Source organism: Equus asinus, chromosome 4 (genome assembly GCF_041296235.1).
Source record: "Equus asinus isolate D_3611 breed Donkey chromosome 4, EquAss-T2T_v2, whole genome shotgun sequence".
Taxonomy (NCBI): Eukaryota; Metazoa; Chordata; class Mammalia; order Perissodactyla; family Equidae; genus Equus; species Equus asinus.
In genome coordinates this window covers 68,998,138-69,023,325 of record NC_091793.1, presented here as the reverse complement: position 1 = coordinate 69,023,325, position 25,188 = coordinate 68,998,138, and the positions used below count along the sequence as shown (strand labels likewise).

General features: G+C 41.7%; 1 protein-coding gene across 1 annotated transcript in view; it reads left to right on the top strand.

Annotated features, from left to right (window-relative positions):
* LOC123285369 (coiled-coil domain-containing protein 93-like) overlaps window positions 1–25,188 on the top strand; it is a 116,365-nt gene that overhangs the window by 31,799 nt on the left and 59,378 nt on the right. The window contains exons 2-3 of the mRNA XM_044769266.2: window positions 18,715–18,813; window positions 19,601–19,657. Of these exons, the coding sequence (XP_044625201.2) occupies window positions 18,715–18,813; window positions 19,601–19,657 (156 nt within the window). The remainder of the gene's footprint in view (window positions 1–18,714; window positions 18,814–19,600; window positions 19,658–25,188) is intronic.

Genomic DNA, 25,188 nt, shown 5'->3' with positions numbered 1-25,188 from the left:
TGTTGAGGGCCCACATAGAACAAAAAGGCACAGGAAGAGTGAGTTGCCCTCTGTCTGCTTGAACTGGGACATCCATCTTCTCCTGCCCTTGGACATTGGTGCTCCTGGTTCTCGGGCCTTTGGACTTGGCACATACACCATCAGCTCCCTCCTGCTTCTTAGACCTTTGGAATTAGACCAAATAATATCACTGGCTTTCCTCATTCTCTGGTTTGCAGATGGCATACTGTGGGACTTCTCAGCCTCCATAATCAGGTGAGTCCATTCCTATAATAAATCTCTCTCTCTTACTCTATCCTATATGGATATCTTATTGGTTCTGTTTCTCTGGAGAACCCTGACTAATACAGTAGTTCTGAGTTGATATTCTCTGATACACAATGTACTCTTTAAATATGAAGCCTCAAAACATTTTGTTTTTAATTTCAGGCAAGTCTCCCTGAATTTTAGCTTTTAGCATTCTCTCCTCTTGCTTCAGCAGCTCATTTTTTCTGCATATTGGATCTTCTGTGCCTGTCTTCAAAATGTATCACTTTCTCTTGAATCCTTTTAGTATCTGTTTTAACTTCTTTTGGTTTTTTAAACGTCTTCTTCCTTTTCTTTTTCCTGTCTTCCTCAAGAAATTATTTGTTGTGTTCATTTTCTCTTGTTCTCTTCTGATTTGGTCTTCATTCCTAATATGGTTTTTTTCCTCTTGTTTTTAATTCTCTCCTGAGTTCCGTCCATTCTGAGTTTTCCTAATTCTGATTTATGTTGTTCACTCATATCTTGTGTCACTTTCTTAATGTATTTTTGGCCCTTTTTGAAGTAGAGCTTGACACTTTTGATTCATTTTCTGAGTATATTTTTATGGTCTATTTTTATTATTTGTAGGGATGTTGTTCAACTTCTTATCCTCTTATTTTTCTCATAAAATTGAATAGGATTTGATTTCTATAACTTTTCCTTACTTATTTTTATGTGAAGTTGGCTTTCCCAAACTTTTAGAAAGAGGAGAAACTTTTCTTCATCTTTATTGTCCCTGTCCTGCTCAGTTGTGTTTTTCTTGAGGAAGATTAGCCCTGAGCTAACATCTGCCACCAATCCTCCTCTTTTTTTGCTGAGGAAGACTGGCCCTGAGCTAACATCCATGCCCGTCTTCCTCTACTTTGTATGTGGGATGCGTGCCACAGCGAGGCTCGACAAGTGGTGCCATGTCCACACCCGGGATCCAACCCGGCGAGCCCCGGGCCGCTGAAGCGGAACTTGCACAGTTAACTGCTGTGCCGCCAGGCCGGCCCCTCCTGCTTAGTTTTGATTTCACTTCTAGTAGTTCCTCCTCAGGACACTGTTCTGAAAGGGAGCTTTGATTCGTGTTTCAGGAGTTCATGGGTCAATGAACAATCCCAAAAGGAAATTAAGAAAACATTCCATTTAAAATAGCATCAAAAATGACAATACTTGGAAATAAGTTTAACAAAAGAAACACAGAACTTATATACTCTGAAAACTACAAAATATTATTGAAAGAAATTAACCAAGATTTAAATACATGGGAAGAGATCCTATGATCGTGGATCAGAAGACTTCATAATGTTACGATGACAACACTCCCCAAATTGATCTTCAGAGTCAACACAATCCCTGTCACAATCCCAGCTGATTATTTGTAGAAATTGACAGGCTGCTCCCAAATTCATATGGAAACATAAGACTCAGAATAGCCAAAACAATTTTGAAAAGGAAGAACAAAGTTAAAGGACTCATACTTCCCAATTTCAAAACTTAATACAAAGAAATAGTAATAAAAATGGTGTGCTGCTGACGTAAGGATAGACATGTAGATCAAAGGAATAGAATTGAGAGTACAGAAGTAAACCCATATATCAATGGTGAGTTGATTTTTCACAGTGGTTCCAAGGCCATTCAATGAGGGGAAAGGACAGTCTTTTAGACAAATTGTGCTGGGACAATTGGCTAATGCATGTAGAGAATGCTAATGGACCCCCACCCCATGTCATATACAAAAATTATCTCAAAATCGACCAAAGACCTAAGTAAGAGCTGCAACTATAAAACTCTTAGAACAAAGCATAAAGGTAAATTTCTGTGACGTCGGATTTCATAATGGATTCATAGATACGACACCAAAGGCACAAGCAACAAAAGAAAAAAAATAGATAAATTGGACTTCATGACAATTAAAACTTTTGTGCTTAGAGGACATTATCAAGAAAATGAAAAAACAACCCACAGAATTCAGGAAAATATATCTGATAAGAGACTTGTATCTAGAATATAAAAAGAACTCTTACAACTCAACAATAAAAAAGAGAAACAACACAATTAGAAATGGGCAAAGTGTCTGAACAGACATTTCTCCAAAGAAGATATATAAATGGACAGTAAGACATGAAAAGATAGTCAACATCGTTAGTCATCAGAGAAATGAAAATCAAAACCATGAGATATCACTTAACACCTACTAGGATGGCTAAAATCAAAAAGTCAGACAATAATAAGCATTATTGGGGATTCAGAAAAATCCAGAAAGTATTCTGGCATTGCTACCACTATCTTCCTAGAATTCCCATAGGAGAGCGTTGTAAAATATCCTTTTTTATATGAATTTCAAATATTGTCTCCCGTTTACATTTGTCTTTTGTTATCTGAGCTTCTTGGCTGGGTGTCTTGGAGACGAGGAGGTGGGGGAATTTGGAGGGTGACCTGTGTTTTGTGTGAGCTGGCGGCAGCACTTCCTCATCCCCCAGGGAATGCCTCCATCTCCTACTGTAACAGTCTCGATGCTCTATAGAATGATGGGACTTTCTCAGGCTGATATTGATATTTTCTCCCGGGCTTCTTCAACAGTGGAATTCAGTTCACTTATTGCTCAGAAAACATTGCTATGATAACCTATTCTGGCGTGTAAAGCAGTTACTTAGAGTTGAGGAAAGAGAAGGTGGACTAAAAAGCTGAACCTCCAGCCATTCAGTCGCCATTTATTACCCAAAGGCCCTTGAGGGAATGAAGGGAAACAAGCACACGGAGGCTCATTGCCGCTCTCTGTCCATTACAGCTGAGGAAGGGGTTGATCCAGCTGCTGATCAGAGGACAATTCTCTAAGGCAGGGGAAAGTGGTGGATTGAATTCCTTGTCACATTGGGGTTTGCAGAATAGTCTGTAATGAGCTTTCCAGATGTCTAATTTGAGGTCAAAACATAGCTTGTTTTAAATTTTCTTAAACTCCTTTGGGGTTCCATGAATATTTAGAACTCAGTTTCCATAGCTGTGGAACTCTGTCCCAAGGTTGAACACAGAAATCCAGTCTTTCATAGCTTTTCTCTTCCAAGTGGTTGTCAAGAATCCTGAGAAATGTGCAAATAAGTGCTTCAGCTTGAGATCGGGGAAAGATGACATATAGCTTCCTATTACCACTGTAAAGAATTACCACAAACTCAGTGATGTAAAACAACACAAATTTATTATCTCACAGTAATCAGACGTCCAAACTGGGTCTCCCTGAACTAAAATCAAAGTGTCAGCAGAGCCTTTGGAGGCTCTAGTGGAGAAGCTGTTCCCCTGCCTTTTCCAGCCTCTCAAGTCTGTCTGTGTTCCTTGGCTCATAGCCCCTTCCTCCATCTTCAAAGCCAGCTGGGTGGTATCTTCAAAGCTCTCTCTGACCTCTGCTTCTGCTGTCACATCACCTTCTCTGACTCTGACCCTCTCGCCTCCCTCTACAAGAGCCCTGTGATTACACTGGGCCACGTGGATCATCCAGGGTAGCTTCCCATTTCACTCACTCCATCACATCGGCAAACGTAAGGTAACATATTCGTGGTTTCTGGGGATCAGGATGTGGACATCTTTGAGGGGCCATTATTCTGCCTGCCACAGGCTCCAACACATCCCAGGTATGCCATCTTAACCAGAACCCGGTCTTTTCACATGGGTTCCTGTGAAGCTGGAGGCCTTTCAGGCTCTGGTGCCAGGAGAGTAGGATGCTACCTTACACCTTACAGCTGAAGCTGCCCAGGGATGCTCTTAAGAAACAAACACTTAAGTATTACTTAGAGCAGGGAAGAGGTCCGACAGGAAAGTGTCATACTGCAGTTCAATGACTCACCTGCCAGTCCTCTCTGAGACTTTGCTTCATCAACGACTCTCATTTTTTCTTTTCCATCTTCCATTTCTTCTTTTACCCAGGGATATGTCTAAGTCTCTTCTATCCTAAAAAAGCAAACAACACTACCTTGCCAGCACACGACAGCAGCCCTTGGCCTAGACAAGGTGGCAGTTTAAGAAGCATTTTTTTTTTTATTGAGTTATTGATAGGTTACAATCTTGTGAAATTTCAATTGTACATTAATGTTTGTCAGTCATGTTGTAGGTGCACCACTTCACCCTTTGTGCCCACCCCCACCCCACCTTTCCCCTGGTATCCACTAAACTGTTCTTGGTCCATAGTTTTAAATGCCTCATATGAGTGGAGTCATACACAGATTATCTCTCTCTCGCTGGCTTATTTCACTTAACATAATTCTCTTCACTTAACATAATTCTCTAAAGGTCCATCCATGTTATTGCAAATGGAATGATTTTGTTCTGTTTTGCAGCTGAGTAGTATTCCATTGTATATATGTACCACATTTTCTTTATCCATTCGTCTGTTGATGGGCACTTAGGTTGCTTCCACGTCTTAGCTATTGTAAACAGTGCTGCAGTAAACATTGGAGTGCACAGGACTTTGGGGATTGCTGACTTCAGGCTCTTTGGATAAATACCCAGTAGTGGGATGGCTGGATCGTATGGTAGTTCTATTTTTAGTTTTTTGAGGAATCTCCATACTGTTTTCCATAGTGGCTGCACCAGTTTGCATTCCCACCAGCAGTGTATGAGGGTTCCTTTTTCTCCGCAACCTCTCCAACATTTGTTGCTATTAGTTTTAGATATTTTTGTCATTCTCACGGGTGTAAGGTGATATCTTAGTGTAGTTTTGATTTGCATTTCCCTGATAATCATCGATGATGAGCATCTTTTCATGTGCCTCTTGGCCATCAGTATATCTTATTTGGAGAAATGTCTGTTCATGTCTCCAGCCCATTTTTTGATTGGGTTGTTTGATGTTTTGTGGTTGAGTTGTGAGAGTTCTTTATATATTATGGATATTAAGCCTTTGTCAGATATATGACTTGCAAATATTTTTTCCCAGTTAGTGGGTTGTTTTTTTGTTTCAATCCTGTTTTCATTTGCCTTGAAGAAGCTCTTTAATCTGATGAAGTCCCATTTGTTTATTCTTTCTATTGTTTCCCTTCTCTGAGAAGGCATGGTGTCCGAAAAGATCCTTTTAATACTGATGTCAAAGAGTGTACTGCCTACGTTTTCTTCCAGAAGCCTTATGGTTTCAGGTCTCACCTTTAGGTCTTTAATCCATTTTGAGTTTATTTTGGTGAATGGTGAAAAAGAATGGTCAATTTTCATTCTTTTACATGTGGCTTTCCAGTTTTCCCAGCACCATTTGTTGAAAAGACTTTCTTTTCTCCGTTGTATGCCCTCAGCTCCTTTGCCAAAGATAAGCTCTCCATAGATGTGTGGTTTTATTTCTGGGCTTTCAATTCTGTTCCATTGATCTGTGCACCTGTTTTTGTACCCGTACCATGCTGTTTTGATTACTGTAGCTTTGTAGTATGTTTTGAAGTCAGGGATTGTGATGCCTCCCGTTTTGTTCTTTTTTCTCAGGATTGCTTTAGAAACTTGGGGTCTTTTGTTGCCCCATATGAATTTTAGGATTCTTTGTTCTAATTCTGTAAAGAATGTCATTGGGATTCTGATTGGGATGGCGTTGAATCTGTAGATTGCTTTAGGTAGAATGGACATTTTAACTGTTTATTCTTCCAATCCATGTACATGGAATGTCTTTCCATCTCCTTATGTCGTCATCCAATTCTCTCAGAAGGGCCTTGTAATTTTCATTATATAGGTCCTTCACTTCCTTAGTTAAATTTACCCCAAGGTATTTTATTCTTTTTGTTGCGATTGTGAATGGTATTGTATTCTTGAGTTCTTTTTCTGTTGGTTCATTACTGGAGTATAGAAATGCTACTGATTTATGCAAATTGATTTTATACCCTGCAACTTTGCTGTAGTGGTTGATTACTCCTAAGAGTTTTCCACTGCATTCTTTGGGGTTTTCTATATATAAGATCATGTCGTCTGCAAACAGCGAGAGTTTCACTTCTTCCCTCCCTATTTGGATTCCTTTTATTCCTTTTTCTTGCCTGATTGCTCTGGCCAAGACCTCCAGTACTATGTTAAATAAGAGTGGTGATAGAGGGCATCCTTGTCTCGTTCCTGTTTTCAGGGGGATGGGGTTCAGTTTTTGCCCATTGAGTATGATGTTGGCTATGGGTTTGTCGTATATGGCCTTTATTATGTTGAGGTAGTTTCCTTCTATGCCCATTTTGTTCAGAGTTTTTATCATAAATGGCTGTTGGATCTTGTCAAATGCCTTCTCTGCATCTATTGAGATGATCATGTGGTTTTTATTCCTCAGTTTGTTGATGTGGTGTATCACGTTGATTGATTTGCGGATGTTGAACCATCCCTGTGTCCCTGGTATGAATCCCACCTGATCCTGATGTATGATTCTTTTGATGAATTGCTGAATTCTGGTTGCCAAAATTTTGTTTAGAATTTTTGCATCTATGTTCATCAGTGATATTGGTCTGTAGTTCTCTTTCTTCATGGTGTCCTTGTCAGGTTTTGGTATCAGCGTGATGCTGGCCTCATAGAATGTGTTAGGAAGTGTTCCATCTTCCCTAAGTTTTTGGAATAGCTTGAAAAGGATAGGTATTAAATCCTCTCTGAAAGTTTGGTAGAATTCCCCAGGAAAGCCATCTGGTCCTGGGGTTTTATTCTTTGGGATGTTTTTGATTGCTGTTTCAATCTCTTTCCTTGTGATTGGTCTGTTCAAATTGTCTGCCTCTTCATGAGTGAGCTTTGGGAGATTTTAGGAGTCCAAGAATTTATCCATTTCCTCTAGGTTATCCATTCTGTTGGCATATAGTTTTTTGTAGTATTCTCTTATAATCCCTTGTATTTCTGCAGAGTCTGTTGTTATTTCTCCTCGCTCAGTTCTGATTTTGTTTATTTGAGCTTTCTCCCTTTTTTTCTTTGTAAGTCTGGCTAGCGGTTTGTCAATTTTATTTATCTTCTCAAAAAACCAGCTCTTTGTCTCATTGATCCTTTCTACTGCCTTTTTCGTTTCAATAGTATTTATTTCTGCTCTGATTTTTATTATTTCTCTCCTTCTGCTGACTTTGGGCTTCATTTGTTCTTTTTTCTCTAGTTCAGTTAGGTGTGCATTAAGGTTGCTTATTTGGGATTTTTCTTGTTTGTTAAGATGTGCCTGTATTGCGATGAATTTTCCTCTTAATACAGCTTTTGCTGTATCCCATATGAGTTGGTATGGCATGCTATCATTTTCATTTGTTTCCAGGTATTTTTTTATTTCTTCTTTAATTTCTTCAATGATCCATTGCTTGTTCAGTAGTGTGTTGTTTAGTCTCCACATCTTTGTGCCTTTCTCAGCTTTTTTCTTGTAATTAATTTCTAGCCTTATAGCACTATGATCTGAGAAGATGCTTGTTATTATTTCAATTTTTTTAAATTTGTAGAGCCTTGCCTTGTTTCCCAACATATGGTCTATCCTAGAGAATGTTCCATGTGCACTTGAGAAGAATGTGTATTCAGCTCCTTCAGGGTGGAGTGATCTATATATGTCTATTAAGTCCAATTGTTTTAGTTTTTCATTCAGCTCCACTATTTCCTTGTTGATTTTCTGTCTGGATGATCTGTCCATTGATGTGAGTGGGGTGTTGAGGTCCCCTACTATTATTGTGTTGTTTTTAACATCTTCCTTTAGGTCTGTTAATAGTTGCTTTATGAATCGTGGTGCTCCTGTGTTGGGTGCATAGATATGTATAAGCGTTATTTCTTCTTGTGAAGTGTCCCTTTGATCATTATATATTGCCCCTCTGTGTCTCTCTTTACCTGTCTTATTTTGAAATCCACTTGGTCTGATATGAGAATTGCAACACCTGCCTTTTTTTCCTTGCTATTTGCTTGAAGTATTGTCCTCCACCCCTTCACCCTGAGTCTGTGTTTGTCCTTGGGGCTGAGGTGTGTTTCCTGGAGGCAACAAATTGTTGGATCTTGTACTTTAATCCATTTTGCCACTCTGTGTCTTTTTATTGGAGAGTTCAATCCGTTCACATTGAGAGTGATTATTGATGCATGTGGACTTAATGCTGTCAATCTGTCGCTCATTATCTTGTTTTCCTGTGTTTCTTTTCCTGTGTGCTTTAGACTACCCATTTAATACTGCAATTTCTTATGCTGGGTTTGTTAGATTTTTCCTTATCTATGATTTGTGACTCTGTTCTGTACTTTATTTTAGTGTCTACCTTGAAGTTTGTATTTAGAATCTCGTGTATAATATAGTCTATTCTCTGGTGGTCTCTTACTTACTCGACCAATACTGATTTAGACCCTTTGCTCTTCCCCTCCTAAATAATTATTTTTATTTTTTATTCCAACTCGTCTTATTAATTTGTAGTTAGAGTGCTAAGATCATCCTTGTTTTGGTAGTTTCCTTATTTTTACACTAATGCTATAGTTGAATATTTGCTATCCTGTTCTGGTTCTATCCATCGGTCTCCCTAGTCTGTGGATTGTGTCCCCTTTCTCCCTTTTTTCTTTTTTCAAGTATGAGAGCCTTCTTGAGGATTTCTTGTAATGGAGGGCTTTTAGTTACAAATTCCCTTCACTTTTGTTTGTCTGGAAAAGATTTAATTTCTCCCTCATATCTGAAGGAAATTCTTGCTGGATAGAGTATTCTTGGCTGAAGGTTTTTATCCTTTAAAGCTTTGAATATATCACTCCATTCTCTCCTAGCTTGTAGGGTCTCTGTAGAGAAATCCGCTGACAGTCTGATAGGGGCTCCTTTATAGGTTATTCTCTTTTTTTTTCTTACTTCCCTGAGTATTCTTTCCTTATCATTCCTATTTACCAACTTTACTATTATGTGCCTTGCGGTGGGTCTTTTTACATTGACAAATCTAGGAGATCTAAAACCCTCCTCTACACACATTTCTCTGTTGATCCCTAGATTTGGGAAGTTCTCTTCAATAATTTCGTTAAGCACAGTTTCTGCTCCATTTTCCTTTTCCATATTCTCGGGAATTCCTATGATCCTTATGTTCTTACTCCTCATTGAATCCATTATCTCTCGGAGATTTTCCTCATTTTTTTTAATTCTTAGTTCTCTTTCTTCCTCTGTCTGGCGCCATTCAGCCTGTCTGTCCTCGATTATGCTGATTTGCTCCTCTAGGTTGTCTACACGGGCATTCAGGGAATCCGTATTCTGTTTTATCTGGTCCATTGTGTTTTTCATCTCAAGTAATTCTGTTTGATTCTTCTTTATGATTTCAATCTCTTTTGTGAAGTAACTCCAGAACTCGGCTTGTTTCTCTATCTTTCTCTCTACCTCATTGAGCTTTTTGATTATAGCTGCTCTGAATTCATTATCACTTAGTTTACCTAATTCCAAGTCCTCAGGACTTAATTCTGTATTTTTATTGTTTTCCTTCTGGTTTGGGGCCTTTATAAATTGCTGGATGGTAGAGGAACGGTTTTTTCTCATGGTGGTAGAATTCAGTTGCAGTTACAGCCTGTCGCCACTAGATGGGGGTTGAGAGCGGCGTGTTAGCTCTCCACCTTGGGGCAAGATGGCTGCGCCCACTGGCTTTGCTGGGGGGGAGGGGCTGTTACTCACACCCACCGGTCTGGGTTCAGATCAGTTCTGTTCTCTGGTCTCCCAAGGCCCTTGATTTATAGGATCCCCGCGGATGGAAGCTTTCCGCCCGTCAGCGGGTCTCCACTGAATCAGTGGCAGAAGTCTTGGATGATCCCCGGGTCACGCGGCCCCTCCCCCGCTCCTTCCCGACCTGCACCCCAGCGATGGCAGACTCTAGGGGAGGGAGCGATGTTCTCTCCTACCTTTCTAGCGCCTCCGAAGGTGTAAAGCTCAGTTTATGATCTCCGCCTTCTTGGTATTGTAGGTCTCTAACGAGCTGGCATTATGTTTATTCTCCGAAATTCAGTTCTTCCAATCTTTGTACTTTGGAGGGGAGAGAATCCCAGGTCAGCTCATCCTGCCATTTTGCTCCGCCCCTGATTTTGATTCATTTTTTTAAAGAGGTTTTTAACAGGAAGATCTCAAATAACCACAGCTTAAGTGCAGCGTCCCAAACAAGGTAACAAGGCTGGGTGAATATATTTTTAAAAATTAGACAACAAATGAAAGGTTTTTAAGCTAAATTGTTACAGCAAAATATTTTATTCAACAAAAGATTCAATCTTAAAGTTCTATTTTTTTTTTGTGAGGAAGATTCACCCTGAGCTAACACCTGTGCCAATCTTCTACTATTTTGTATCTGGAATGCCACCACATGGCTGACCAGCAGTGTAGGTCCGCGCCTGGGATCTGAACCCGTGAACCCAGGCCGCTGAAGCAGAGCACACAGAAGGTTAACCACTCGGCCACAGGGCCAGCCCCTTTAAAGTTCTATTTTTTAATCAGCCTAGTTTAGATCTTTGTCATTTCATTTCCAATCTTCTAAAGCTACGTGGGTGAAACCAGTCTCTCCATCTTCTAACTCACTTTGCGTCTTCAAGCAAGAGATTAATAAACAAATTTTTTTTTTACTGCATCTACAATTGGTAGTGATTAATAACCTCCCACGTGGGAAGCTATATTGAGAGACAGAGTAAAGATAGCCGACCAAATTATTCGGAGTTCAAGATAGTTTATATGAAAGAGCCAGAGACCCAATACCAAGTTGACTATATTCGAATTAAAAGTTCATTAATCCATCTGCTTTTTGGATGATCCTCCAAACAGTTACAAGGAAACACCAAGGAAGATCCTTAAAATTTAAGATATTGAGGGGCTGGCCCCGTGACCGAGTGGTTAAGTTCATGCGCTCCGCTGCAGGTGGCCCAGTATTTCGTTGGTTCGAATCCTGGGCGTGGACATGGCACTGCTCATCAAACCACGCTGAGGCAGCGTCCCACATGCCACAACTAGAAGGACCCACAACGAAGAATATACAACTATGTACTGGGGGCTTTAGGAGAAAAAAAAGGAAAAAAATAAAATCTTAAAAAAAAAATTAAGATATTGACACAAATTACCTGCTCAAGACCATCTACTGTTGCATTAGCTTTATCATCATCAACGCCAACATACAATGGCTCCTTTTTCAGAGAAATCCTTGCCAGGTCTTCAACTTTTCGAGTTTGTGTGGCAGAAAGCAGGGTGGTCTGTCTGCGTGCTGAAACAGATGCAAATAAAAGTAACACAGGGAATCTTCAGAATTGCTTCACACCTACAAATGCTCCAAGTAGAACCTTCAAGAACGGGGACATGACAGCACTATAGACATTAAGAGGAGAACATCATGAACATCTCTCTGTCCACAACCTTGACAACCTAGACGGAGGACAATTTCCCTGACAGACAAGCTGCTAAACCCACTCAAGAGAAAGACAAAACGTGGATAGCCGCTATCTATTAAAGAAATTGTACCCAAAATCTTCACATAAAGGAAACTGCAGCCCCAATGGCCTCCACTGGTGAAGTCTATCGAACATTTAAGGAAGAAATATTACCAATACTTCAAGAACTCTGCAGGACACTGAAGAGAGTCTACTTCCTGACTAATGCCTGGAAGCCAGTCACTACTGTGATCCCCAAACCCAACAATGGTTCATAAGCATGGATGCAAAATTTCAGCACAGTGACTCAATATATAAAAAAGGATAATGCATCATAACCAAGTGCGGTTTTTCCAGGAATGCAGGGTTGGTTCAACATTTGAAAGTTAACCAATATCATTTACCATATTAACAAACTAAAGAAATAACATCTGACAGTTCAAAGGACACAGAAAAAGCATTTGACAAAATTTAACATTTATTTCTGATTAAAAAATCTCAGCAAACTAGGAACAGAAGGGATCATGCTCAATATGATAAAGTGCAGCTACAAAAAATCTATGGCAAACATCCTACTTAATGGTGAAAGATTGAGCGCTTTCCCCTTAGGATCAGGAAGAAGACAAAGATGTCTTCTCTCAGCACTTCTATTCAGTATTGTACTGGAGATGCTGGCCAGTGCAGTCAGGCAAGAAAAGAATTAAGTGAAGAATTTTATTTTTTTCACATGTAGGTGGTATGTTTGCCTACGTAAAAACCCAAAGGCTAATTTCATCTGGAAGGTCATACTGAACAATCCCACTGAGTACAGTAATAATTATCTTGCCAAATAAAAGACCAAAATTAAAAAATTAAATGTATTGTATATACAAGCAATGAACAATTTAAAATTTTAATAAAATACTTAGGGATAAATCTGACAAAAAATGTGAAAAAACCTGTACACTGAAAACTCTAACACACTGCTGAGAGAAATTACGGAGCTAATAAATGGAGGTATACCTTATTCTTGGGTTTGAATGACTCAGTATTGCCTTCCACCAATGATCTATATTCAACACAATCCCAACCAAGATGCCAGATTTTTTAGGGGGTAGAAATTGACAAACTGACTCTAAAATTGATACAGAAATGCAAAGAACAAGAAGAGCCAAAACAATCTGAAAAAGAACAAAGGTGGGAGTTAACTCCACCCAATTTCAAGACTTAATAGGAGGAAATGGAACTCTCACACACTGCTGATGAGAAAGCAAAATGGCACAAGCTAAACATACACCAAACACTCCACTCCTAGGTAGTCACCCAAGAAAAAAGGAAATGTATGCCCATGGTAAGAGTTGTAGATGAATGTTCACAGCAACTTTATTTGTAATAACCAAAACCCATAAATAGCACAATCATCCATGAACAGGTGAATGGATAAACAAGTTGCGGTACATTTACACAATGGAATGCAACTGAGGAATAAAGAACTACTGATACACATAAACAGCATGGATGACTTCCAAAAGAATTTTCTGAGCAGACCAATTTATAGTGTATGATTCCATGCATACAAATCCCTAGAAAACACACACTGATCTACGGTGGCAGAAGGCAGATGAACGTCACCTGGGAGGCAGACGTGTGTGAGCAGTCGTTGGAAGCAGGTGAGGGCTGTTCTTACTGAAGGTGAAAGGGAGGGATCACAAATGTGCACAAAGAAGCTTGAGGGTTACGGAGATGCTCACTGTTTGATTGTGGTGACGGCTTCACAGGCATAAACGTATCAAAACTTAAATTGTTTACTTAAAATATGTGCAGATTATGTCAATTATACCTCAACAAAGCATTAAAAAGCAAACTCTCTAATGAAGGAGATTATGGCCTTATTATAGATATAAGCAGCTTACAATGTTGCGAGTAGTATAACCAAGATATGTACAACTCAAATACAACACAGAAGGCCACAAGTCTACTGCCACCTGGGAGACGCTAGAATGAGGTAAGGAAAGGAAGATGGGGTTGCGGATGTGGACTGGAATGACGTGTAAGGACTGTGTAACTTGCATTATAACCTCTAAAACGGCAAAACCACTGTAACAAGTTACTAGTAAGCTTGATGCTTGCATTGCAGACAACCTCTAAGGTTGATTGACACAAGCTCACTTGGCTATGTTAGAATTCTGGTATTAACAGTTTTCATATAGGAACAACCCTCACCTACTTCCAACTACTTTGCAAACCACATGCAGATGCCACCTACTTACTCGGCAGAAGTTTAATAATTTGCTTTAATTCCTCTTCAAACCCAACATCCAAGATACGGTCAGCCTCATCAATAACCAGACACCGCAGGTTTTTATACATAAACCCTAGGGTATTCTAACAAGACAAAGAAAAACTGTTAGCTGTCAGGTTGAGGTTTCACACAAGACAGTAAGACAGGGACTACACAACAGTGTTCTCTTACCTGCATGTGGTCCAGGAGACGACCTGGTGTGGCCACAATAATGTTGATCCCATTAGCTAGTTTCTGCGCTTCAGCAGATCTGTTACTGCCCCCCATTATTAACCCATACGTATGGATATGGTGTGTCATTAGCTCCTTAAGAACACCAAAAGTCTTCATGGCCAGCTCCCTCGTAGGTGAGAGAATAAGGACTCCTGTTCCTACAAAGGCAACAATGACACGCGGTGAAAGTCAGCCTGCAGTTATCACCAAGAGCGCGTACCCGCTCCAATAACTCTAGTGAGGTACGGCAAAGACAGTGGATCACAGACTTACCATTTCTGGGCATGAACTTTAACTTAACAATGAGTTCAACCGCAGGGACGAGAAATGCCAGGGTTTTGCCACTGCCTGTTTTTGCAGCTGCTAGAAGATCCCTAAGGATTAAGACAGGAAAGGTCAGAGACACTTAGTCTACTCATTCAACAAGTCATGTACTGAATACCTACCATGTCACTACCACATATGGTTTGGGCATCAGCGCCAGAACATGAGCAACAAAAGACCAAGTCCCCACCTTCTCCATCGCTGAAAGCAATCACCTGCGTCAGATACCCAACTCAGAAATAAGAACCATGCTCTACAACAGAAGGGAACGCTTTTCTTCAGACATCAGCAAATAAGTCTTTAAAGCAGGTTGGATATGTAAGCCAACACACAGTGCAAAATCAACCGAACATACTGGTATTTCCTTTCTGAACTACTGGCACTGAAAACAGATTAAAGCCCAAACATCAATGTGGATCATACCTGCCTTCCAGAAGCAGTCTGATGCTTTTATGCTGAATCTCGCTCATGTTTGTAAAGCCCATTTCTTTTATTGCCTTTAGAGTGTTCTCATTGACAAGACTAGTCAGAGAAGCAAATGAAGTATCCTCAAAAGCTCCTAGACAGAAGACAGTTTATCATGAGCAAGTTTCCCCCCCCCGCCCCTTTTTAACAGTTAATACTGCTATAATTGCCTAAGTTCTTTTTGCTGGCTAAAGGCACCACTGGGTTGGAGTCAAGCTTAGAAGAGCTTCCTCCAGTCAGAAAAGCCAAATCCCCAACCATTTCTATATATAAAGACGACGACCCTACACTTCTGAAGTTTCTCCACCACTGACGGCGGTGTACCTTATATCCCAGAGCCTAAACTGTGACAAAAGAAGAAGGGGCGGAGAGGACGTACAATCAAGGAACTTGTATGAAATGAAAATGGCAAGGCTGGTGGGGTTGGGAGAGAGTTCAGAGAAAAACGAAATGTTTAAGAAATCTGAAAGAAAAAGTGAAAACATTTAGTATAATAAAAACTGAATTTGAAATCAATCGAAAGAGTTGTTAATTTAACTCTAAAGAGACAACTGAGAAGAGTCAGGTGCAGACACAGACTGTTGGAGTGAACCCACACAGCAAGCGTGCTGTGGACCTGCAGCAGGTGAAGGCATCAGAATGACCCATGAGCTCCCCAGCGCGCACACGCCCTGGCTATAACCCAGGTCTTGCCAACCTGGGCACTATGGACATCGTGGGCTGGATAATTCTGTGTTGTGAGAGGCTGTCCTATGCATTATGGGATGTTCTGCAGCATCCCTGACCTCCACCCACTAAATGCCAGTAGCCTGCCCCCAGTTCTGACAACCAAAATATGCGGCCAATCCTCACAGGCCACCTGGGACAGAGGTGGGATTTATGGGATGCAGGACCTTCAGTGTTAAAACTGGTAAAGACCTGGGTAAACTGGGATGAGCTGGTCACCCCACCTGGGAGGCAAAACTGCCCTGGCTGAGAACCACTGCCAGAGCCTTTGCCATTCTGATCGAGCACGTCTGGTGCTGGGTCTCAACATTTTAACAAAAATCTCAAACCAAACCACTCAAGTAACTCCTGGACATCTCTGGTTAGGAGCAACTCATGCTAGCCTAAACTCTTGATTTTACAGACAAAGAGCCAAAGGCCAAAAGAGGTCAACCCGGCACAGACCCTCAGTAATGTTAATCTCATCCTTCTTCCTTATCAGTAACTGAGCCAGTACTAAACTTCTGGGCTCCAGACTCCTGCGCCAATGATTCTCCTACTACGGTATGGGATGAGATCCACAAAATGACAAACCGAAGGAACAAAGGCTCCCAGAAGTTGTTTGTGTACACAGCAAAATATTTCAAGACTTTAACTCAGAATTTAATTTGTATCTTTGTTAGACTTTTTGTCTGATGCAGAGGGACAGTGGTACCTGATCCTTTTTGTGAAACTAGGAAGTAGGGCCCCTGTGTTATTACTAAAACCTCCAACACTGGCATTCTGTGAAGTTGTTGCCTTTTCCCTCAAAGCCTGGATCTCTAGTGATTAGACCTTCCTCAGCCCCATGCTAGAACCTTGAGGGCAAAGAATCTAGTCTAGATATGAGGAGAGGGTGAAAAGGAAGTGATCTTCTGCATTTGGTTTGGGCATTTTGAGTGTCTGTGAATGTTCTGTGTTTTGAGTTGAATGCTGGGGGACTTCCTGTCTGGATGTGAGAGCCTAGGCTGCTGGTTACCAGATTTCTTAATTTCATGGACCAGTAAAATTTTAAAGCAAAAATGGAGGTTGACCTACGGTTGCCATCTGTCTTTTGCCAGGCAAGGGCCTTTTTAAAAGTAACTGCTCTTAGTTTCTCTATCATTTCCTAAAAAGCCATTTAACTCCCAATCTTAAAATAAAGGACAGTCCTTCAAATTGAATACATTTAGCATCCTGAAAAGCTTACCACATGCCTCTAGTTTTTTCCTGTTTTGCTGGAGACCAGTGAAAGGATAGTCACGGACCAGCAGTTGGGAACCATTGAACTCGTTGTCTTGTGCGGGGCTCGAGACTCATCACCCATGTTCACACCGTTTACAAAGCTATAGTAACACACTCTCAATGCCAGCCAGGAGAAAAACGGGTCTAACTTCCAGCCATTGGTATTCTAGGTCACATCTTTTTCTCCCATGTGGGATGTGTATCCTGTGAGGGTAGCTATTTTTCTCGAATGCCAGGGAGCTGTGGCAGAGCGTGGCTGTCCAAGAGGTTCCCTCCACAGCCCTTCATGCTGGGAACTCCAAAACAGTATTGGATTGTCTGTGGGAATCCTATGACTCAACATGCTTTGCTTTCCTTATCTGATCACACTCTCCAGCATCCCACCAAGTGATAATTCTGGGTAGATCTGATTAATGGAAAAGGAAACAAGTATGAAAGACCAGAAAGTGGATCTCTGGATCCAAAGCAAAGCAGAGACAAATTGGCTTGAGCAAGTGTCAGCCTCCTTAGTTGTCTGGGGCTGTGGTGCTGGGGTGGGGGTGCGAGTTAGGAGCTACCGTAGTTCTGAGTGTGGTCTCATCCTCTGCCCCTGCTTCTGGCTTTGTCCGTGCCTGAGTTGGTTGTTTGGAGGTGGGGTGGAGTGGAATGATGGAAATAAATGGAAGATGCTGACAACAAAAGAATGTCCCTTATATAGATATTCTCAGCCACCCCTATCCTGGGCAGCCACTTCCTAAACGTGTCCTTTCCTCGAGCTGGCTGCCCTCCGTGATCAAGCATTTCTTCCTGTCCCTGTGGGAGCACCATGCAGCATGCCACGTGTCTACTTTCCTAGGCAGCTAAACCTTGCCACGTGTGGCTGTGCTCTTGGGGAAACACAACTACTGTCCAAAAACTGCTTTTGTGATGTAGTGGCTCTCTCTGGAGAGAGAATGGCAAGCCTGACAGATGGCAGCCCCTCCATGATGTTCTTCAGTAGTACAGGAATTGAATGAAGAGCCAGGGGAGGACAACAAAAGCTCTTATTTGACTTTGCGTGCTTACCCTCAGAGCACCAGAATCTTCCACAGGTTATGGGGTGTGGGTGTGTGTATGTGTGTGTTTTAATTAACTGGAGTTTAAGGTAGGGAGAAACACCTCCTTTTGCATATCAGCCCAAAAGAGCTGGGAAACATTTAATGAAGCCCATATGTCCAGTCTTCCGGTGTGGAAGAGCCTGTGAGTTGTGATGCCCAGCTTTGTGGTTTGCTAGCTGTGCATCAATGGGCAAGTTACGTACTCTCTCTGAGCTTCAGGTTCTGTCATTGCGGCCAGTACCAGCCACCTTGTAGCATTGTGCGGATTGAGAGAGAGAATGTTGTGAGTGCCAAGCTAACCCGAAGCCCAAGGCTGTGTACTCAGTACACCCTGTTCTCACATCTGAATATTTTGGGGATGCTTTTTCATCTGTCAGTTGAGGGTTATACTAGGGGTTCTCTGTGGTTCTTCACCTTTCTCTGGTCTGTGGTGCAAGAAGCAGGGAAAAGAATGACATTGAGATCGATCGCTAGAACCAGGTGGTTGTGGGGATAGCTGCATTTGTGTTATGTTTCGGGTATTTACAAAGCACTCTAGTACATGTGGTTTCATTTGCTCCCACAGTAGCTCTGTGAGGTGAAAGGAACTGACATTCTCAGTTTCACTTTACATGGAGAGGGAAACTGAGGCCTGAGGCTCTGAAGTGAGGCTCTTCCTGCACAGCTGCTCAGCTCTCAGACGCTAAGCCAGTTGCTTTTGCTATAGGACAGTGTGTGTTGATAGCTTGTCGTCACTTGGTCAGTTCAAGGACAGTGATTTGGGTTCACGAGTGGTGCCATCTCTGAGTTGGCCTTCACCGCAGTGGTGTTTCACCCCATCGGCTCACGTTTCCTAACTTTCTCCTGCAGTGGCTGGTGAAGCGAGCTATAGAAACAAAAGAAGAGATGGGTGACTACATCCGCTCCTACTCTGTGTCCCAGTTCCAGAAGACCTGCAGTCTCCCTGAGGTCAGTGTTCTCATTTTCTTTTCTTGTCCAGCTGAGAGCATGGGTGCACACTTAGAAGGAGCGGAGTGAGCGCAGGGTGCCCTGCACTCCCACCCCCATATGGCATCTCTGCCTCTGCCTGGGCAGCACTGAGACTGGGCCTCCTGGGTCTCTAGAACTGCCTCTTTAAATGGGCACTGAGTGGAAAGCCCTATGGTTTTGTCCTTTTCTGTCAGTTTTGGTACTTGATCCAGAACTTTTATTAAATTATAGGAACATGAGTATATTTTTTGTATAGTCATATAAAGCTTCTCAAGAGACCACTTGCCTAGAACATTCTTAGAGTAACAGTTGGAAGGTAATCACAACAACAACAATAGCTCATCACTATGAAATGCTTACTACATTCTAGCCCCAGCACATCACCTGCCTTCTACTCTTTAATCCTCATGGCTGCCCCCTGAGATAGGTGTTTCTGTCCCTGTTTTACAGATGGATAGACTGAGGCTCAGAGGCTAGGTAACTTGCCTGAGGCTTCTGAGCTCCTAAGGATTTGAAATGAGAATACTTGTCGTCACCACTGCACTCAGTGGTCCCCGTTTTTCTCTCTGACTATAGAGCTCTGTTTTGGAGCCAGCTGCAGAGGCAGCAGCTTTTTCCCGTGCAGAATGTATTCCAGTTTCTTAGAAAACTGAGACTGGTTCAGGTGAGGTAGTGACGGGAGGTCGGTTTATAGGCCGACGTCTGAGCAGTCCAGTGCGTTGCAGTCTTCGCACAAGATTTGTTTATTCCTTGTTTTGTCTTACAGGATGATGACTTCCTCAAGAGAAAAGAAAAGGCCGTCAAGACTGTTGTTGACCTCTCAGTAAGTTCGCCTGTCCGAGTCCCTGTGTAAGAGAAGAACGTAGGTTCACAGCCTCCAGATAGCCCTTTGGTTTAGTCACAAACGCCCTGCTCCCTGAGGCTCCGCCTGCTGGGGCTGCCCAGGAGCTGGCCTCAGGTTGGGGTGTGAGGGAAGCCCTGCCTTCTGTGCCCGCTGTCTGGACCCGGCGTTCACGGGGGGAACTTGCCACGACCACTGCACAGTGTTTTTCTTAGTTTCGGTTTCAAGGGAGAAATATTCCAAACTCGTAGCCCTTCCTTGTTTGTCCCAGTGCAGGTATAAACTTTGAGTAGCTCCAAAGAGGAGATGCTGACCTGGAGAGGGTAGATTGAGGTTGCTGCCCCCATGGTGGCTTTGGAGAAAGAGTAGCTTCTGTGGAATGTTCTGGGATGGCCTCTGTCACCATGCGCAGCCTGTTGTAACCTCTGGGAATCTGTATGCGTGTGCCCACTTCTCTAGCACAAGGGGTAGAGGAGCTTCGGGCCTTTTCAGAACACTCTGGGCCAGAGCCCAGCAGAACCCGGTCAGCCCGCCCGCACTCACCCCCCAGCCTTCCTACCTGAACTGATGGGAATGGAGCCTCAGTGCCAAGGTGCAAATTCTCTTTCTTCCGGAAATAATACATCATGCTGTTTTGCCTGTTTTTCACTTTAAGAATAAGTGTGTGGTCTCCCAAAGTGATTATTCTGAAAAGAGTAACAGTCGTTTGATGATAAAAGACATAAAGTGCTTGTTTAAAACAAAAAAAGTCTTTGTCGCTTTATAGTTGTCATGCGTATTTTTTCCCCTGTTCCATTTTGGAAATAGGAAGAGTGGAAAACCTTTAAGATAGTTAGGCTCTGAAGCCAGATACAATTGTAAGTTTGGTGGCAGTATTAAGTAACAAAAAGAAGAGGACATGCTATGACAGCAGAGTAATTTTTTTTCCTGGTTATGAAATAGGTGTTCAGTTTAGAATATCCTTAAAGTGTTTTTTTAGAAAAGGTTGACAGCTACAAGGGAAGAAACTCAAGCTTAATTTCACAAGACTGAAGCAGCCATTTCTGATGGTTGGACATGTTTCTTTCATATTTTTAATGTGCATTTTTATACAATTATGCTTTAAATATAATTTTGTAGTGTTTTTCACTTACCAATATGGAGTTTTTTGTTTTTGTTTTTTTCTTTTGAGGAAGATTAGCCCTGAGCTAACCTCTGCTGTCAATCCTCTTCTTTTTGCTGAGGAAGACTGGCCCTGAGCTAACATCTGTGCCCATCTTCCTCTCCTTTATATGTGGGACACCTAGCACAACATGGCTTGCCAAGAGGTGCCATGTCCTCAACCGGGATCTGAACCAGCAAACCCCAGGCCACCGAAGTGGAACATGCAAACTTAACTGCTGTGCCACCGGGCCGGCCCCCCAGTATAGAGTCTTTTGTATGCTATTAAAGACTCCTCCTAACAGCGTTTGTCATTATAAATAATAACCACTTGGTTGGATATGCTGTTGCTTTCTCTTCCTTTAAATGATGCTTCATTTCTGGAAAGATACGAGAATCAGATGACAGCATTAGCTCTGATACAGGGAATTGGGAGCTGGGGCAGGAGAGGAAGGGAAATTCTCTTTTCCCTATAAACCTCGTAGTATTTGAATTTTATACCAAGTCTGTGTATCACCTATTCAAAAACAGAAAATAAAAGTAAACTTTTTAAATGAATGCTTAATTGAATATCTTCCTGTGTAAATCTCACTCTGAGCTGTGCGTGGTGAGTGGGAAAACATTACGGTTTTCAGCCTTATCAGCGAGAATAGAAGGCCAGCATAGCTGTCGGTCATCCTATCAGTGGAACTGGCACTGGCCTCTCTGTACCCATCAGACATTTCAGGCCTCTAGAGACACATTATTTCTTCTTCTCATTTGTAATGGAGTTTTTAAAGAAAATCTTCTGCTTGGTAATGTAACTGTGTAGAATTTAAGGAGACAAAGACAAAAATCTGGTGCCCAGACGTTGTTCTAAGCATTTATATATAACTCATCTAGCCTCACAGCAACCCTAGGAAAAAGGAGTATTTTTTTTTTTTTTTTTTTTTTTACAGATGAGGAGACTAAAGCACAGATAGCTTATGTATGTTGTCCAACGTCACATTGGTGATGGTGGAGACTGCACGCAAACTCTTGTAACCACTATGCTGTGAGCTTCTAGAGAAAACGGTGTTTGCAGCTAATGAGAAAATAATATCAAGAAAAACAAAAGTGGAAAAATATTTGCAAGTGTCTTTGATAATAGTTCAAATTGCATAGTTTTTTTCTCTTTTTATGTGTGAACTTACTCCTCAATTGTCTGTCAGTACATTTGTAGCAGGAATGATAAAGAATTTTTATGGAAGGCCAGACCTGGCCTTTGGGCTTTGTTTTCTTCTTTCCCTGTCTACTGAAAATACTTCTCACTTCCGGATTCTGTCTTCTTAGGTTTCTTAACTGATCTGCATTGCTGTTAACCTCCATCCCTCCTGCCCCTCGCTTTTGCGAGTGCTTCCTTGCAGCCTGGAAATAAGAGTCCCACAAGCTTGCAAGAGACTCCAGGGCTGCACTGCGTGTCCCTGGCTTATTCTTGTGAATCAGTGTAAGAAGTGGAGCAGCTTGCTGTTTGTTATTTGTTGTCACTGTCCCCAAGGAAAATCCTTCCCTTAGTAAAGGTAATGAAATCTTTCCTAGATGACCAGGGGTTGTGGCTCTTCACCAGTCTCAGGCCCTGAAGGGAGTTTTCTTCTCCTTCTAGCCTTTTCCCAGTACAGCCCTTCAGATGCCTCATCAGTGTTTGTAACTTGCTCCTTATTGACAAATCTGGAATCTCAAATTTAAATTATGAATGGTAAATTGAGGATTAAAATGTGGCCAAACATTTTAATATAGGTGCCTGGATTCTAGACCCAGCCTCTAATAAAATATGTATTTAGGGGCCGGCCTGGTGGCGCAGCAGTTAAGTTCGCATGTTGTGCTTTGGCGGCCTAGGGTTCGCTGGTTTGGATCCTGAGTGCGGACATAGCACCACTTGGCAAGCCATGCTGTGGTAGGCGTCCCACATATAAAGTAGAGGAAGATGGGCACAGATGTTAGCTCAGGGCCAATCTTCCTCAGCAAAAAGAGGAGGATTGGCAGCAGTTAGCTGAGGGCTAATCTTCCTCAAAAAAAAACAAATGTATGTAGCTGCTATTTATTGACTGACGGCCTCCGAGGAGCATGGCACCTAATTAGGCATTTTACACATGTTATTTCATTGACTCCTCACCAACACTCAGGGAGTTCTATGTTATTATTTTCATTTTAGAAATCAGTAAGTTGAAGCTCAGAAAGGTTAGTAAAATGCCTACATAGTTGCAGAGCTAGGAAGAGGCAGCCAGAGTTTGATTTTATATCTGACTCCTCAAATATAACAGATGTTGGTGCTTTTTCCAGTTTTCTCCCTCTTCACCTGGTCTCTGATTTCTCACGTATTGCTGGCCCCAATTTTGTAGTAATGTTCTTGACATTTCCACACTCTGGGCAATTATTCCTCTGGGTCCCAGAGACTCAGACGCATCCAGAGTGGTTGGGTGCTCTCCCACCACCACTTCGGTTCCTTGTGGGGCCAATTCCTGTGACTTTTCCTATTTGAAGACCCCTTGTCCAGCTGGACAATAGATGCTAAGTGGAGATTGTTGTGTTGTCTTCTTTTTTCATCTATTAGCGTGATACTGTTGTGCCTCAACCAGTAGGCTTTTACTTACTCTTGTTTAGATATGACCTCTTTAAAAAAAATCAATATTAAACATTTTAATGTTTTTCAAAATATTTAACTTATTCTTATCTTTAGCCATCCTTATAGGACTATTCCAGTCTTTGCGTTCATGCTTGGTTATGTAGCCCAGGCTTTTTTTTTGGTGCATGACTTTTTGTTTTAAAAAAGCTTGTTTTTCTTTTGTACTGGCACTCTAGTAATAATGATAAAAAACTAGAAATTGGAGGAAAAGTACAAAGACTGAATCACCCATGATACCACCAGCCAGGAATAATCACTTCTATTCCAAGCATGAAATACAGAGTTACAGCTATCAATATAGAGAATTAGAGAGCGGAAAAAATGGTATTATAGTGTATATTCTGTTTTGTTGTTTGCTCATTTTGCTTAACAATGTAATTGAAGATACCTTTCCATGCCAGTAAATATACCTCCATAGCTGTAGTGGCTGTGATCATTTTTAGTGGCTGTAGAGCATTCATTGTGTGGTACTAATTAACTAGCTTAGTTTGTATCCTTTTTCTTTTCTTTTGGCTATTATGTAGGACATCCTCATGGCTAAATTTTTTCTTTTATCTTTAATTATTTACTTAGGATACATTCCATGAAGTGGAAGTGGGTCAGAGGCTATGCCTAAAGCTATTAGGACCTCTTGCCAGATTACCAGGCTGAAAGGCTGTTGTGAACTTTAACTTTTGAGCTCATCACCTGGGATATTCTCTTTGTCTAGGCCTTATTTTTCTTTCTCCTGGGGATTATTCCCAGTACTTCTGCTTTTTTCTTTGAAATGTGTTGGTGTTGACTTTAAATAATAGACAGCCAGTTATTTCTCCAGCAAAAATGAGTTTATTCGGGATCAACAGAGAATTGCAGTTAGGCATCTGCAAACATGGTGAGGCACTTGCAAGGTCCAAGCAACAAGGGGAGGAGAAACTCTTTCATAGAGGGGAAGAGGATGTGGGGAGGGCTAATGTAAACAAAGAGTCCATTGGAGGAACTCAGAGTTCAAAGTGTACTGGCTTTTCATTGGCTGAGTTGTGACACTCTCTCACTGGCTGTGACAGTCTCTCATTGGCTGGACAAGAAGAGGAAGTCTTTCTTCTTCCACGTGGGCTGGACCATTGTTGTAGGGTGTGAGAGCTTCCCCTTCTGGCCTCCTGACTCCATTTTAAATGAGGTTTCTATTTATTAATTTTCACATTTTTCTCTTTTGATCAAGACCTTTCTCTGAAAGCATCACTGATTGAGAGGTTTTCCTGATTTTATCGGCCTTTATTCCTGGTGCTAAGGAATTTTCCTGGGTGTCATGTCCCACATCAGAGGGAAAGTGCACAGATTGGAAACCTATTGAGGTCACATTCAAGTAACAAGGAGGAATCGGAGGGAGAACTCTCAGGGTGGTTTTTTTCTTCCTTAAGTCCATATCTTATCGAGATCATAGGCATTGGAGGTCATCTGAAGCGTTATGTCAGCATCAGATGTTTGGCAGACAAATTCCCAGCAGGCCTCGTCTGGACATCTTGAGAAAGCTGTCTCATCAGATGTCATCTGCTTCAATTCCAGGAAATCTTTCCTTTCAAGTCACCAGATGATGTGCAGGTCTGGTCAGGGTTTGGTGGTTTCTTTAGATGTGTCACATGAATCCAAGAGTCTATTCCAAGAGTTTTGTGGAGGAGGGGTTAGTTAGCAGTACCTGATAGGGGCCTTTCCAGCGAGGTTGAAGAGAGTCCTTCTGGAGGTGTCTTTTCTAATA